Here is a 16,086-nt window from a genome sequence, read left to right on the forward strand (position 1 = left end):
GCCCCCAAGCCCCGCCCCCAAGCCCCGCCCAGCCTCCAGTGCCAATCACAGAGACAGCCCTCCAGGTGTGTGCCATCCATTGCCCCGAAGGGCAGAGCAGGCAGGTGCTGCCCAAAGAGTTGGGTAGGGGCCTCTGTGCAAACAGCACTGTCATATTTTGTTGTTTTGATCCATGTCTTTGTGTCTCGGCTAGAGGGCTGGGAGTTTATCCAGACGTTTCTGTGGCCAGGTGACTGCACAAAGCGTAGCGCAATGACAGAACATATAATTGAGAGGATCAGAAAATAAAGGGAGAACAGATAATTGCCTTAGTGGAAAGGATTCTTCCCTGCATGGACTTGCAACGCTGGCAACCACTTCAATGGATTCACTTATTTTATGTTTAGGGCTGTTTTTTCCCAGAGCCACAAAGAGCGTATCAGTGAAGAGGCTCTCTGACGCTGGCTGAAAAGGGAGCCGTCCTGTTTGGGTCTGCCGGGGAGCCTGTCCACAAACCTCTGCCATGACTGAATTCTCTCCGAGTCGAGTATGGGGGCCCCCTGAACACAAGCTGTTTAATAAATGCTTTCCTGCCTATTCTAAATCAGTCATGGAGCTTTTTAGTCCTAACAAGTAGAGTAGCAGGCAAAATAGGGAGGGGGGGAAGTGTAACCCACAAATATATATATAGAAATTGGGCTTTTTCTAGAAGCTGGGTGGCATTCAGAAACTTCCTCCCCCAGCAGGTACAAAACTAACAAAATTTACAATAAAACAGGCAGTAAAAATGCCACAAAAACTGAAAAGTGAAGAAATGCTTCTCAGTTTTAACTGTAGATTAATGGACTGTATTCAGATTACGAAAAAGGTCAGGTAATGGAAATATGAGTAAACGTCTCTTCTTGAAAGTTCAGTTCCGAGAAGATATTTTACCTTAATATCCCCAGAAAATCATATGAGAAAACGTAAGTCAATCACCCCGTAATACTGTGAACTATATATTTCACTTTGAGTAAAAGCATGCAGATAGTATGATGCAATTTAAAGACGCTGCTCTGGAAAGCAGGACACCACCCTCACAATGGGGCACTACTGCTTAAATTACCTGGGACTTTTCCCCTTAAGAAAAATGATCCAGAATCCTGTTCACCGGGACTAGAATTAGTGAGCCGAATAAGCAGGCTCTCATAGAGTGGGTCAGAACAAATGAGAGCTATAAATGGAGGCTACAAAAGGCAGCTTTAATCACAGGGGAGGCCGTTACTGACCGGGACTCACCTGAGTGTTCCAGGACTAACTCCGCGCCCCCTGCCCCCCCACCTTAGACAGTCCGACATTCTGCTTCAAGTGATCATTCAGAATTAGCGGGTACCCATGTCCGCAAACGGAATCATGTTCTCCTGAAAGCCCATAATGGAACCAACAACAGGTATCAGCAAATAATACAACAATGATGCAAAAGGTATAAAGCTTGTTTTACAGGCCCTGTCAAGATGCAGCACAACTCAGGTGGATAATAGAATAGAATAGAATAGAATAGAATAGAATAGAATAGAATAGAATGCCTTTATTGTCATTGTACACTGGTACAACGAAACGCGATCTACAAATATCTGATACTTTCAAAAAAGATGTACACGCAGGAATTTGAATAAATATATGTAACATTAAGCTTGATATTAACTATATAAATATCATAATGCTGGGTATAGTAATATAAATAATGAACATGCAACACAAATATAATACAATATATAATACAATATATAATACAATATAGCAGGCATGAGTGTTGGTGCCTGAGCACTGGCTCCCTTTGCCGAATTGTTGATCATCACATCCGGCAACCTTAACGGCTGAAGTTAGCATGAAACATAGTGAGCTTCCCCCTGCGTCACCAAGTCAGTCGTGCAGAGTTCTGAGGTCGGAGCACCTTGAGAAGGTCATTAACAGGCACCTCCGCAGAAGGCAACCATCCTCAGGCAAGGCGAAAAATCAGCTGTGCTACCATGAGAGGCCAGGAGGAGAGAGCGTCCATGACCGTTAGCGTCTTGGGGGGGGGCAGGACGGCCAGACATTTGCCCACAGAGTCAGTCTGTTTCCAGGAGCTCAAAAACTGTCAGCCTTGTGATAAACACCAGCCATTCCCTCCTCACACTAAAATTGAGTATTGTCATGGAACATTGGCTGCCCCATAGATAAGGAATAAAAACATAAATAAGCCCAATTATCTTTGCTACAGCTGAAATCAGATGTCTTTTGATATTACCCTGTGAACAGCCAAGATTGGGTTAGAGCCAGAGTTGAGCTTCGCAGAAGCATTTCGTCCAGCTAATGCAAGACAGATTCTCCCTCAAGATGACCAGGTGCCTCTCTCTCATCTGATCAGAAGACAATGCTAGTCACTGGAAAATTTTCTATGTGGCTTCAGCCTCAGTTTATCTGGTTTGAAGCAACATTACATCCAACTACTCAACAGATTGCACTGAATTAGTCATTTGTGGGAAAACTCAATTCATCTGAGAATTAGCAATAATTATGTCAGCCCCTCGTTTAAGATCAATAATACTGCACTTGATGAGACTGAGCATGATGTGTGAGTATTTGGTTAAAGACTTTACATGATGTAATATAATGGAGTAGTTAGTCTATTACTTACAACAGTGTTTCCCAACCCAGTCCTCAGGGACACCCAGCTCTCTGGGAGGGAGCAAAAATGTGGACTGTCTGGAAGGGAGCAGGGAGGGAGCTGGGAGGGAGCAAAAATGTGGACTGTCTGGAAGTGAGCTGGGAGGGAGCAAAAATGTGGACTGTCTGGAAGTGAGCTGGGAGGGAGCTGGGAGGGAGCAAAAATGTGGACTGTCTGGAAGGGAGCTGGGAGGGAGCAAAAATGTGGACTGTCTGAGTCCCCAAGGACTAGGCTGGAAAACACTGACGTACAACTTTGAAACTAACCAAAGTTAAAGTCACGTATGAAAGGAGAGCAAAAAAGGGAATTGTTTGTGTACGACTGACCAAATAAATAAAACGGTGTACCAAATACAAGGCAGTCAGAACACCAAAGCATTCTGTGCAGCCCTCATTTAGTTGATTAGTTATTTAGCAGGGAAATTATTTTAGTGTTTCATTTAAGATAGCATGTCATTTAAATAGGAGACGGCTTTATCTGTGAAGATATTCTTGCCAAGAAGACGGCAGCCAGGAATACAGCGAGTTCCAATACGACGGCTAAATTAGGGACACACAGCATCTACAGAGGCGAGAGGCGCGCAGTCGCTGTCGGCTCACGGAAGGTTCCTGATCGCGTGCCAGCATGCAGTGGCAGCTCAGCATGCGGGATTGCTGATGGATCTGGGCGGCCGGGGGAACGGCAGGAGTTTCAACTTTGGAAAGCAGCCAAAGGCATATGCATGACGGCTGGGGTCCCTGAGTTCAAACACATCAAATGTTCTCCTTAAAACCCAAAATGAGCAAGACAGTGTCACCACCATGAAGTGCATCTTATGTTTTAACTATTTTAACCTAAAATTGCCAGAGATGTGGGCCAGAGGACGTTAGAGTGCAAACAAGGCCAAACATTTGGGATTGACATTGTGAGTCCACTTCTTCCTATAAATGAATAGCTACTCTTTGCTGCAATTTCACCAGGTGCCCTGGATCATCTGGAACTCCAATTATTATGGGAATTTCCACTGAGCATCTATAAGAAGATCCAGGCTTCCAAGTCAACATCAGGATTTTTCATTGATTATAATCACAACGTCGATTCGGTAACTTATTACTACATCACATGCATGTGATTCCAGTTCCGTAACTTAAGTATCTTCAGGTGCAATTTAGTAACTGAGGTACCCCAAAGGACTTAGATTTAATGTTTTATTTAGGACAGATATTCCCAGTTTTTGTCCTACCCAGTAGACAGCCAGAACACTGCACTCACTAACCCTAACCCACCTGCTGGTCTCCGGAGAGGTATCAGCTAACTGAATCTAAGGAGTGCAATGTAGCAGCAGACATTGAAATCTGCCACACAAGTGAAACATCTCAGGTGACTTCAGTTACCCCCAAACCATCCTGGTGAAAGTGAAAAATCGGATCTCCAGGTCAAATAGCTCAGTGTCCTGCTAACACACACAATGATCTCCATTATACACAAATGCGTCTCTGTCTCCTCTGGTCTGATCAGCGACTCTCTTCTGGTGGAAGGGGTTATGGCCTTGTGCCAAGGAGGTGGGCCAGATTCCTCAGTGGACGAATGGAGGAGTCTCATGGTCACCGAACGTCACTGAGGAACCACGGAGCCATCAATATCTCCAGCAATGTCCTTACAGTGAAAAGTGCTTATTTTAATCTGCGCCATTTCGCATTTACCCTGCTAGCCCTCTGTACTGTTTCACACCATCCACCAATCCATTTTCAAAACCCGGTAAAATAATGCACTAAATATCAGAACTTTACAACCTGTAATTTTGTGGATTTTCACGCATCTCGCTCAAAAACGTCACTATACTTATTGATACAATCATAGAACTTTGTTCCTTGACCTTTGACCCTTACCAGGACCGGCCCTTTCTGACACCCCAGAGTTGCTATCATCCCACATGAGCCGGGCGGGTGGCGGGCGTGCCATGGTTTATCAGAATGGCACGCATATGACTCACTGCTCTCACAGGTCACAACATGGTTCTAACAAAAACATGGAGGCATGTCCAGCCCACTCTGTGTCCTGCACTAAGGTGTCCGGGTTGCATTTCAGTGACTCTGGCTCAGTTCCAGTCAGATAGAGCAGCACAACTGGGCAAGAGATGCTACAGGTGAAGTGATCCCACATGCAGCTGGCCACAAACACACCCTACATCACACACACACACACACACACACACACCCTACATCACACACACACACACACCCTACATCACACACACACACACAAACACACCCTACATCACACACACACACACACCCTACATCACACACACACACACACCCTACATCACACACACACACACACACACACCCTACATCACACACACACACACCCTACATCACACACACACACACACCCTACATCACACACACACACACACACACCCTACATCACACACACACACACACACACACACACCCTACATCACACACACACACACACACCCTACATCACACACACACCCTACATCACACACACACACACCCTACATCACACACACACACACACACACCCTACATCACACACACACACACACACACACCCTACATCACACGCACACACACACACACACACCCTACATCACACGCACACACACACACACACACACCCTACATCACACACACACACACACACACACACACACACACACACACACTGCCACTATGAGAAATATGGATTGGTATCCGAAAGGGAATTTTAGGTCAATGGCAGGATTTTTGGACTCATTCTATGCTGAGCACCTTAAACATGGCCGTCCTGTCCATGAGACCTGAGAACAATGCAACATGCATGCAAGACATGCATCTCTGCGGACTGTAACTCAACCAGATCCAATCCACCATTAAAAACCATGTGTTTCACAGTATACAAAGTACATTTTAAAAACACGTAAAAGGAGAATAATTACATGATTCTTTGGCAATTGTAAAGCATGATTCAAGATCATGTTACCTGAATCGAACAGGCAGATTGGATCATCGTTGCAAAACTGTAAAGGCAGGGTTCACTAGGGAGACAGACATTCGCCGCATGTCTCTTGTGATATGCAGCAGAAAGTGTGGGAGAAGGTCAGCCATTAATAGACACATACAAATAGACACATACAATAGACACATACAAACCAGGCAGGTGTAAAAGTCATAGACTTTTTATCTGTCTCAGCCTGGCTCCTCTAAGCATCTGACTTAATGTCTGTGCCGTTAACAGAGCTACAAAGTGCAAGTCATGCTTGGGTCAATGTCAGGTGCATGCAAGCAGCACTGGGCAGCACTTTAATGTCAGGTGCATGCAAGCAGCACTGGGCAGCACTTTAATGTCAGGTGCATGCAAGCAGCACTGGGCAGCACTTTAATGTCAGGTGCATGCAAGCAGCACTGGGCAGCACTTTAATGTCAGGTGCATGCAAGCAGCACTGTGCAGCATTTTAATGTCAGGTGCATGCAAGCAGCACTGGGCAGCACTTTAATGTCAGGTGCATGCAAGCAGCACTGGGCAGCACTTTAATGTCAGGTGCATGCAAGCAGCACTGGGCAGCACTTTAATGTCAGGTGCATGCAAGCAGCACTGGGCAGCACTTTAATGTCAGGTGCATGCAAGCAGCACTGGGCAGCACTTTAATGTCAGGTGCATGCAAGCAGCACTGGGCAGCACTTTAATGTCAGGTGCATGCAAGCAGCACTGGGCAGCACTTTAATGTCAGGTGCATGCAAGCAGCACTGGGCAGCACTTTAATGTCAGGTGCATGCAAGCAGCACTGGGCAGCACTTTAAACGGGGATGATTCTGCTTACAGACACATGGTTTTGCATTCAGTGTTTCCTCTTGGCCTTAAGTACGTCCCTCGTACCACGAAGGCATTTAACTCACTCTTCCTAGTAAGGGGTGACCAGATAATTTACCAGCAAGATGTTCAAATTATTGCATTTACATTAGTTGCTTACCTGATACTTTTATCTCAAATAACAATTTATTTCCCATTTATAGAATGGGATATTTTACTGGAGCAAATCAGATTGTGTGCCTTGATCCACAGCATTACAGCTGGACTCTCCTGGGATCTGAACCAGCAACCTGCTGCTTTATCCTTCTCATTTCAGGCCCAGTTTTACAGGCATCACTTAAAGAGCAGCAGCCTCTATACAGCCATCCCTCTATACAGCCATCCCTCTATACAGCCATCCCTCTATACAGCCAACCCTCTATACAGCCATCCCTCTATGCAGCCATCCCTCTATACAGCCATCCCTCTATACAGCCATCCCTCTATACAGCCATCCCTCTATGCAGCCATCCCTCTATGCAGCCATCCCTCTATACAGCCATCCCTCTATACAGCCAACCCTCTATACAGCCATCCCTCTATGCAGCCATCCCTCTATGCAGCCATCCCTCTATGCAGCCATCCCTCTATGCATTCATCCCTCTATACAGCCATCCCTCTATACAGCCATCCCTCTATGCAGCCATCCCTCTATGCAGCCATCCCTCTATGCAGCCAACCCTCTATGCAGCCATACCTCTATACAGCCATCCCTCTATACAGCCATCCCTCTATGCAGCCATCCCTCTATGCAGCCATCCCTCTATGCAGCCATCCCTCTATGCAGCCAACCCTCTATGCAGCCATACCTCTATACAGCCATCCCTCTATACAGCCATCCCTCTATGCAGCCATCCCTCTATACAGCCATCCCTCTATACAGCCATCCCTCTATACAGCCATCCCTCTATGCAGCCATCCCTCTATACAGCCATCCCTCTATACAGCCATCCTTCTATACATTCATCCCTCTATACAGCCATCCCTCTATACAGCCATCCCTCTATACAGCCATCCCTCTATGCAGCCATCCCTCTATACAGCCATCCCTCTATACAGCCATCCCTCTATGCAGCCATCCCTCTATGCAGCCATCCCTCTATACAGCCATCCCTCTATGCAGCCATCCCTCTATACAGCCATCCCTCTATGCAGCCATCCCTCTATACAGCCATCCCTCTATGCAGCCATCCCTCTATACAGCCATCCCTCTATACAGCCATCCCTCTATGCAGCCATCCCTCTATGCAGCCATCCCTCTATACAGCCATCCCTCTATACAGCCATCCCTCTATACAGCCATACCTCTATGCAGCCATCCCTCTATGCAGCCATCCCTCTATACAGCCATCCCTCTATACAGCCATCCCTCTATGCAGCCATCCCTCTATACAGCCATACCTCTATGCAGCCATCCCTCTATACAGCCATCCCTCTATACAGCCATCCCTCTATACAGCCATACCTCTATGCAGCCATCCCTCTATGCAGCCATCCCTCTATACAGCCATCCCTCTATACAGCCAACCCTCTATACAGCCATCCCTCTATACAGCCAACCCTCTATACAGCCATCCCTCTATGCAGCCATCCCTCTATGCAGCCATCCCTCTATGCAGCCATCCCTCTATACAGCCAACCCTCTATACAGCCATCCCTCTATACAGCCATCCCTCTATACAGCCATCCCTCTATGCAGCCATCCCTCTATGCAGCCATCCCTCTATACAGCCATCCCTCTATACAGCCATCCCTCTATGCAGCCATCCCTCTATGCAGCCATCCCTCTATGCAGCCATCCCTCTATACAGCCATCCCTCTATGCAGCCATCCCTCTATGCAGCCATCCCTCTATGCAGCCATCCCTCTATGCAGCCATCCCTCTATACAGCCATCCCTCTATACAGCCATCCCTCTATGCAGCCATCCCTCTATACAGCCATCCCTCTATACAGCCATCCCTCTATACAGCCATCCCTCTATACAGCCAACCCCTTCCTCAGGCCTCCATCCCTCCCGCTAACATGTTTTCCCGTCGTGTTCCCCGCTGCCAAACAACCGGCGAAAACGCCAGACACAAAGCTTCCAGGCTCGCGGCACATTAGACACTGTGTTTCGTCTGTTTGTGAGCCCTAATATTCAAAATATTTAGGCAACAGCAAACTACAGTTATGTTAAGATTAACATCTGAACCAAGAGTTGTATTTATGTGACCACAGACAGTGCTCACATAATGAAAAGTATTATTACCTGGTTTGTAGAGTATCATTTGAATAATAATATTTCTCCTGGGTAAGACGAATAATGTTTGTCTAGTATATATGTGGAGCACAGCAGCAATTTATATTCTAAAGCATGACATTTTCTTTTCCAACACAGCACAACATGACACACATTTGCATCAAAGCAGCCCTTGCTGTTAATCTGTATCTGCTGTGCGTGTTGATCGCCACTGCACTGCGCCCTGAGCTGTCTGCACACGAGGCCCGACAGAAGTTCATGACGAGACACTGGGGTGTGGGGAGGGGTTAGCGCCACATAAGGTGCATTCACGCCAGAGGAACTTTTTTCATTAACGTGAGAACCGGGAACTTCTATCGTATTCACACCACAAGAACTCGGCCCAATTGTATTTCCTTCAAAATAGTTCTGGAACCCTTTTTAGTACCTACTCCGAACTAGGTACTTTTTGTACAAACACTAACCACTGGGGAGGATACTATATTAGGATACTATATTAGCTTGCTGATTGGGTGACCGCTGAAATGCGGGGGAAAAGGATATAATTAGCGGAGCAAAAACTGAGCAGATGGAAATATTTTTGTACTGCAGTCACAATTAATGAACACATTTTATTTTGCTTGTGTGTCCATATTTCTGCATTGGAAAATCTGATCGATAACCAATATACTGTAAAATATCGGCACTTCCTCCATGCAGAAAAGGACCAGCTGATGTGCTGCAGCCAAAACAGACTGTGCCGTATCTCCAGAGCCTGTCCTCATCGTTTTTGCTAACCTTTCTATGTAGGGTCCCAGCAGAGCTTCCCGGACACGTTTCCCTGTGGCCTCTGTAGGTGAAAGACAGAGCTCAGATAAAACCATTATGTACTGCGGGCTTTGGGGCTTGGAGCTTTAACTTCACCCATCTGGTCACGAAAAGTTCCACGGCGTTTTCCTTCAGTACAGTCAGAGGTGGAAATTTCAGGTCCAGAAAGTACAAATCCAGACCATGATTTAGCTTCAACCAACCAGTTGCGCATAGAGAGTCACAGTTACAGAGTACTCCACTGGTTGGTTGAAGCTAAATCACGGTCTGGATTCGTCCTTTATGGATCTGAAATTTCCACCTCTGAGTACAGTGGCTTATGTTGAGGACTTTCTGTCACCTGTTAGTAGAGAAAACTGTTCGAAGAAGCACAGTCGGTGTGTTGTGGCAAAAAGGAGGGCAACTGAAATCTCACAAAAGTTCCATATCAGCGGCCCCATCTCTTACAAGTCTGAGCAACCATCTCAGTTATGAAAGATCAGATGTGAAGTTCCAGGTTTTTATTTCACTGGAAAGCTGTGGCTTAGAAATGCAAATAACTGGTTTACATAGAGTCTCGCTATCAGTCAAGTCCTACATTCCAAGCCCTCATCCCAGGCTTCACTTCCTGACCCAAATATGACCAATTCCATCCTGCTGACTATGGTCAGGACTTCTGCCATAAATGGTAAGATTTTAAACAGCTGTGGTGTCCCAGCTGACTGATGCTGACTGAGCTCCTTCCGGACACATACTGGCTGGCCATAGGACTCTGGTCATTTCCTGCACAATATCACACAGCTTATGATGACATGGGAGCATGAAATATAAGAGGGGACTAGTATACTGGGGGGAAATGAGTAAAAGGGTGTCCTTCCTTACATTTCACAAATCTGGAAAAATGTCTGTCTTAGCAGGCAGAATGGAAACTGGAGACTTGAGGAAATGAGGTAAGTCCAAGACACAAGAGAGACAATTCATGGAAGCCAAAGCCTAGTGGTGTACAAACCTTTTTTTTTTCTTGTTTTTGTTTTGGCCCCAGTCAGGCTATTCAAGCTGAACCAAAGCGGTTGGTCAAATATATTTCAGGGGAAGCAGGTAGGATGTCTCCCTATAGACATATTTACACACGAAGCCGACTTTTACACACTTGCAGACATCTCTCTCCAACAGGCTAAATGTGACACCCGCTCCCTAGTTTGGTGTGACTTTCTGTGATCACACAGAGAAGAACATTCACCGCCATCTCTGCTTTTGCCCGGGGAGGTGTGACTGTGACACCACTGTTGGGGGGCAGAACTGTTCCATGTCAGGCTCACTTTGCTCTATGGTTGAAAAGCAGCTCAGGAACACAAAGTGTAGCTAACAGCCAAATGGATGAAACAGATGAGTAACATTTTTTTTAATAAGTATACTGTGCATAGCCCAGCTAGCAGAAGCAACAAAATGTATTCAGCAAAATCAAAAACCCTGTTCAAAGCTTGTATGTGACTAAGTGTGTCAGTCAGCCGCTGCCAGCTGCTCTTTGTAGTGTCTTAATTTTCACAATTGTACAGGAATTAGTCAACCACAGATGTCTGATTCACCAAGCTGAGTTATAATGAAACATAATGTATAAACGCAAAACATAATGTTATCCTAAAATTTAATCGTCTTGTCTGGGCACATGCATCTAGTTGGCCTAAAATCTGACATGCATGAGGACCCGATGAAGGTTATGAGATCTGGCATCAAAGTTTTTGCTTCTGGGGATTTTCTGTGGGCAGCGGAAAAGTGTCCTTAACTAACCTGACAAACAATCCAGTCCCATTCCCAATGCACCAGATAGAAAGCTTGTTCTGACCCAACAGTGCAGGGATCTCACCAGATAAGTAGCAATGTCTGATATCTTTAAATAATTAACCTGGTGCATTGGCAGGTTAATTATAGTTCTGCACCAGGTTAATTATTTAAACATATCAGGCATTTCTAACATCACATTAGCGTAACGCATAACTATACCTTGAAACGCTTAGCTAACACAACCTCATGGCTGGATATCTCAATGAAACATTATATAGACTGAGACTGGAATACAAGGTCTTCCAAGACAGACCTGAAGCATTCAAGTTCAGGTCCATTTACTGCACTAAGGACGATCGATACTCAGGCTACCGTGAAAAGACACGAAGACGTGCGCCAGTGGCACCATCTCCAGCAAGCCCTGCTTTGCATATCCCTCAGAGGGTTTCGAAGCGCTAGGATAAACAGTGACCTCAGGAAAACCATCACGCACGAGCTAACGGCAAGCAAGGACACTGTCCGAGACGTTTAGCTAGAGCCGGCAAGCAGTGATGTGCAGGATGCGTGAGACCGGCAGGAAATGCGGCATTTGTGCCGTTTTGCACAGAGGCCATCGGTTTGATGAGCATAGAATAAACCAGTCTGGCCTGGAAAGGATATTTTATTCACCACCATCTTTCCCACACAGTAGGAAATGAACAACTGTGCATTCAGTAGCCGGACAGACTGTCAGAAATAGGAAGATGCCTTTAAGGTTTAGAGAACACTGTGTCATATATTGGCCTAATAACAGGAATCCTCCCAGGCTGTAATGATTTTGCTCACGCTGGTTTAATTATGTGCTATACAGACACTACTTTGTGAAAAGAGCCAAACCGGCATTTTTCCCCTCTCAAACTTACTTGACAACGGATGTATTGGCAATATAAGGCAGCTGATACGCATGCATCTTGAAGGATTTATTGTTTTGTAAAACTGACTGAGCTCTGCTGGAAGACCGATCTGTTTGGATGTAAATGATACAAATAAAAATTATGCATAGTTTTCAAGCAACTTCCCATAACCGAATAAGATTTGGATAATTAATTCTTCGCTAGACTGCGGAAATTCCCGGTCCTGTTTTCTCAAATGTTTTTTATAATATGGATGGATTTCAAGCTTAAAATCTCCTCCCATGATACGTCCTGCTATTTCCTGTATTGTGTGTTTCAGAGCTTTAGAACAACACATTTGAAAGCAGAGAAAACTGCGGGTTTAGGGCGAAATGTATCCATCTGTAGTTTACAGCAAAGCTGAAAAAGAGAGTTGCAGAAGAAATGTTTGATTTCCTGGCTATTCTGGAATTTATTTTGCAGCTGAACTACCTTAAAGCATAAAAAACGTAAATTACAGTAGGGACACCATTCACGGGGTCTGCTGAAATGAGTAAAGGTGATGAAGAACTGCAAAGAGTTCCTATGGGAAGCATTTCTGTATTTACTATAACTCAAAGACATTACTTGGCCATAACACAGCATACAAACGACTTATTACCTATGACAAAAACAACTTAAAAGGTATAAAACCCTATATACAGTGATCCCCCGCCTGTCCCGTAAGTTACGTTCCACAATCAACGATAGGTGATTGAAAGATCATATAAATAAACATTTTTTTATATAGTTTCAGACTTAAAATACCCCTCCCACGCGCTTTAAATGCGATAGGTGAAATTCCGCGATATAGCGGGGGATCGTTGTACTTCAAAGTCCAAAAAGTAATTGCAAACCTTTCAGCACCTAATCCCATGCATCCAGTGACATTTGTTAACATTTTTGTTGCTTTACTGAATGGTGGTCAAACATTATATATATACATATATTGTGATATTTCAAGAAATATGTATGATATGCCTTAATGCAGGGTGGGGCACGTAAAGAGGAGCTGTCACTCATCGTGTAGTGAAAGCAGAAAGACCAGTACATATACAGTTTGGTTCTGATCCCTGTGCATGGGAAGTATTCAGGTAAGTTAACTACTAAACTGCCGAATTTAATTAACTAAAGGTTGTCTGTATCAATTTCACGGCTGGTATGGCGGCTCAATCGGTATCAGTGTTGCCTCACGGCCCCAGGACTGGGATGTCGGTCCCACATCTGTTGGGTGTGAGTTTGCATACTCTACCCTGTATCATATGCCAGACGTATGTGCTACACCCTAGGCAGCCTCTATAGGTGGCACCGACTAGGACAGGAGGTTGGAATATGGGGACAGATGAACCAGTTCGGCATTCTCACTCTGCACTGACGCATGAGGTAATTTACCTAAGTATCAAGTGATGGAATAGGCTCCAATCTGGAATTCGTTAACAGCAGAATAAACGTAAAATGTTCCTGAATTAGTAAAGGGAGGAATTGGAAATATGGTTTAACTGATGATAAACCAATGAAGTATAGGTGGATTAAACCAGGGAGTGTCTGGCGGCACGTGGTCATCCCACATGCGGTCATTTCTCAAACTTAATTTAGTCCCACTGCTAACTTAAACCACTAGAACCAAGCCAACTACCATGGCTTCTACGACTCAGGACACCGGTTTCATAACCTATACTGCATATCAGTAGGCTGACAGGTCCTGCCCCATTCCAGTGGTGTTTTAAAATAGGTTTTACATGAAAATAGGTTGCCAACCGTGTCTCTCCTATAATATCACCAAGTCGTTGATATAAAAGTCACTATACTTTATATTAGTTTAAAATGAATTTGTTAATTGTATTGATTACGACTATACCTAGCGCTACATTATTACTGGGTTTGTCTCAATACTGAGAGGAACAAGTGGACTAGAGTTTAAACTGTTTTTAATATTTGTTATTCGTCCATGTGCAAATATTTGGTTTGTTAATCAATTCGTTTTGCGTTGTATCCATGAACTACCTAAATGCGTGTCCTGTTATTAAATCACTGTAGAATAGCCCTGAAAATAATTGGACTAGTTGTTCCTGGCAAATAAAGTGAATTCTGACACTACCACTCACTCCAGACTTTTAATTTTGGGATTTGTATTGCTTATCATGCAGTTTATCAGGATTTGTACTGTTTAAACATGTGTATCTGTCTTTGTATTTAATTAAGTGAGCAATGACTCTGTAGAGACTGGTAGATTCAAATAACGTAGCCTAATTAAATATACCACAGTAAAATGATTCTGTCAATCTTGGGTGAGTCAAGAGCAATGAAAGATTACAACATTTAACTGTAACCACCTTTTATGTCACAGCATATAAGGTTTACCTGTTTTCGGTAATCGGTTTATTAAAATCAAGCATGGTTCATGTGCGTGGGGAAAATAATTTTAAATACAGTAACATTGGAAAACGCAGACCAAATAACACGGGACTTCCAGCCGCAATGGATGTTCTGCTTTTTAATAAAAACGCACTCCAGCTGTCATGTCTAGAGAAATTACAAACGAGCACTTACTTCTTCCTGTACTCGTCTCGTTCCCGTTTTACTTTGGCCAGCACGTTGTACAGCGCCCTTAATTCAGGGGTGATGGTGTCGATCTGAACCCCGACACCGTCCGGGTGCGTCCAGGAGACGCCGGGACCCTTGAGCGTCTCGAATCTCTCCCCGTATTTCCTAACGTGCGTGAAACTCCAGATGGTGCCGGGTAGCCGTGATTGAAGGTGAGGCCCCGGTACCGGCTGTTCAGGATGAAAGCAGTCCGTCTGCACCGCCTGGTCGCGGGTATAAAGCGATCGGTAGCGGCTCTGCTCCGCGGCTTGCAGCAATTGATTCTCCAGCAATTTGTTCCTGCGCTCCAGCTCATGCACCTTGGCCAGGAAGCAGCGGAACCGCAGGTTCAAGGTCTTCAAAACATGGATGTTGGAGCCCAAGTCGTTCCGCAGAGCAGCAGTCACCGCAGTCCCAGTGCCGGTGGCCCCAGAAGGAATAGAGGCTCCCACAGCCGGGACCGCAACGATACCAGACAACTCAGAAAAAAGTAAGGAGTTCATTTTTCCTTAAACGAAATTAATCGGCCGATTTCGCTGTAAATAAAAAGCATAGTAAGTAGCTAAATGGGCGAGCGCTCTCTGTATTCACGATGCCCCCAATCCAACCTCCATCCCCTCCCCCAGCTACCCACCCACCAAGCCAAAACGCGTCAGTCCTGCGTGGAGTTTTCTAGGATGCAAATCCTTGAACTGATGGTATCAATGCGGGCGCCAACGCTGAAACATTATTGTCACTTCTCTTTTTCAATAAAAGAAACATTTATCATCTAGTTAAAAAAAAAAAAGCTTCTGCAAAAGGGGATCGCCCTAATTCTCCGACGACAAAGGGCTTGAAAGCTGATGCGCAGCCGTAGCTCCCATACCTTCCAGTTAAATGTATTGATGGGGAATATATTAGCGGCGACTTAGGTCTTCTTTTCGCCGGCGGCTGCCGATGCTGTTCGGTCTCTCCATTGATCGCTCCGGGCTCCGCAGCTCTCTGCCCCACTGTGAAGTTCCCTGCGCTGCATCCAGGCTCTGCCCCTCAGAGCTGCTGCTGGGGTCGTGTTACATGCTACCGAGTCCGTAACCTCTGCCGAAGCAACTGCAATCCCAAATACCCGCCTGCCTTTTCTTTCTTTTTGCTTTAGCTTACATGCGATCGGGCGCAATTATGTGCGCGAACATTTCTTTCGTTAATATTAATGTGCTTGTAACCTATTAACAATTGCAAGCGGACCTCTGGAGGTATCGCAGTCAGCGCTGCACTGGCTTGTCCTTAACTGCACTGATGACG

The 16,086-nt window shown here is 45.2% G+C and overlaps 1 protein-coding gene across 1 annotated transcript in view; it reads right to left on the reverse strand.

Moving 5' to 3' along the window:
* iffo2a (intermediate filament family orphan 2a) overlaps window positions 1-15,311 on the reverse strand; it is a 42,648-nt gene extending 27,337 nt beyond the window's left edge. Inside the window, exon 1 of the mRNA XM_023841486.2 lies at window positions 14,776-15,311. Within this exon, the coding sequence (XP_023697254.1) occupies window positions 14,776-15,311 (536 nt within the window). The remainder of the gene's footprint in view (window positions 1-14,775) is intronic.
* Between the last annotated feature and the right edge of the window lie 775 nt (window positions 15,312-16,086).

This window comes from Paramormyrops kingsleyae, chromosome 6 (genome assembly GCF_048594095.1).
Source record: "Paramormyrops kingsleyae isolate MSU_618 chromosome 6, PKINGS_0.4, whole genome shotgun sequence".
Taxonomy (NCBI): Eukaryota; Metazoa; Chordata; class Actinopteri; order Osteoglossiformes; family Mormyridae; genus Paramormyrops; species Paramormyrops kingsleyae.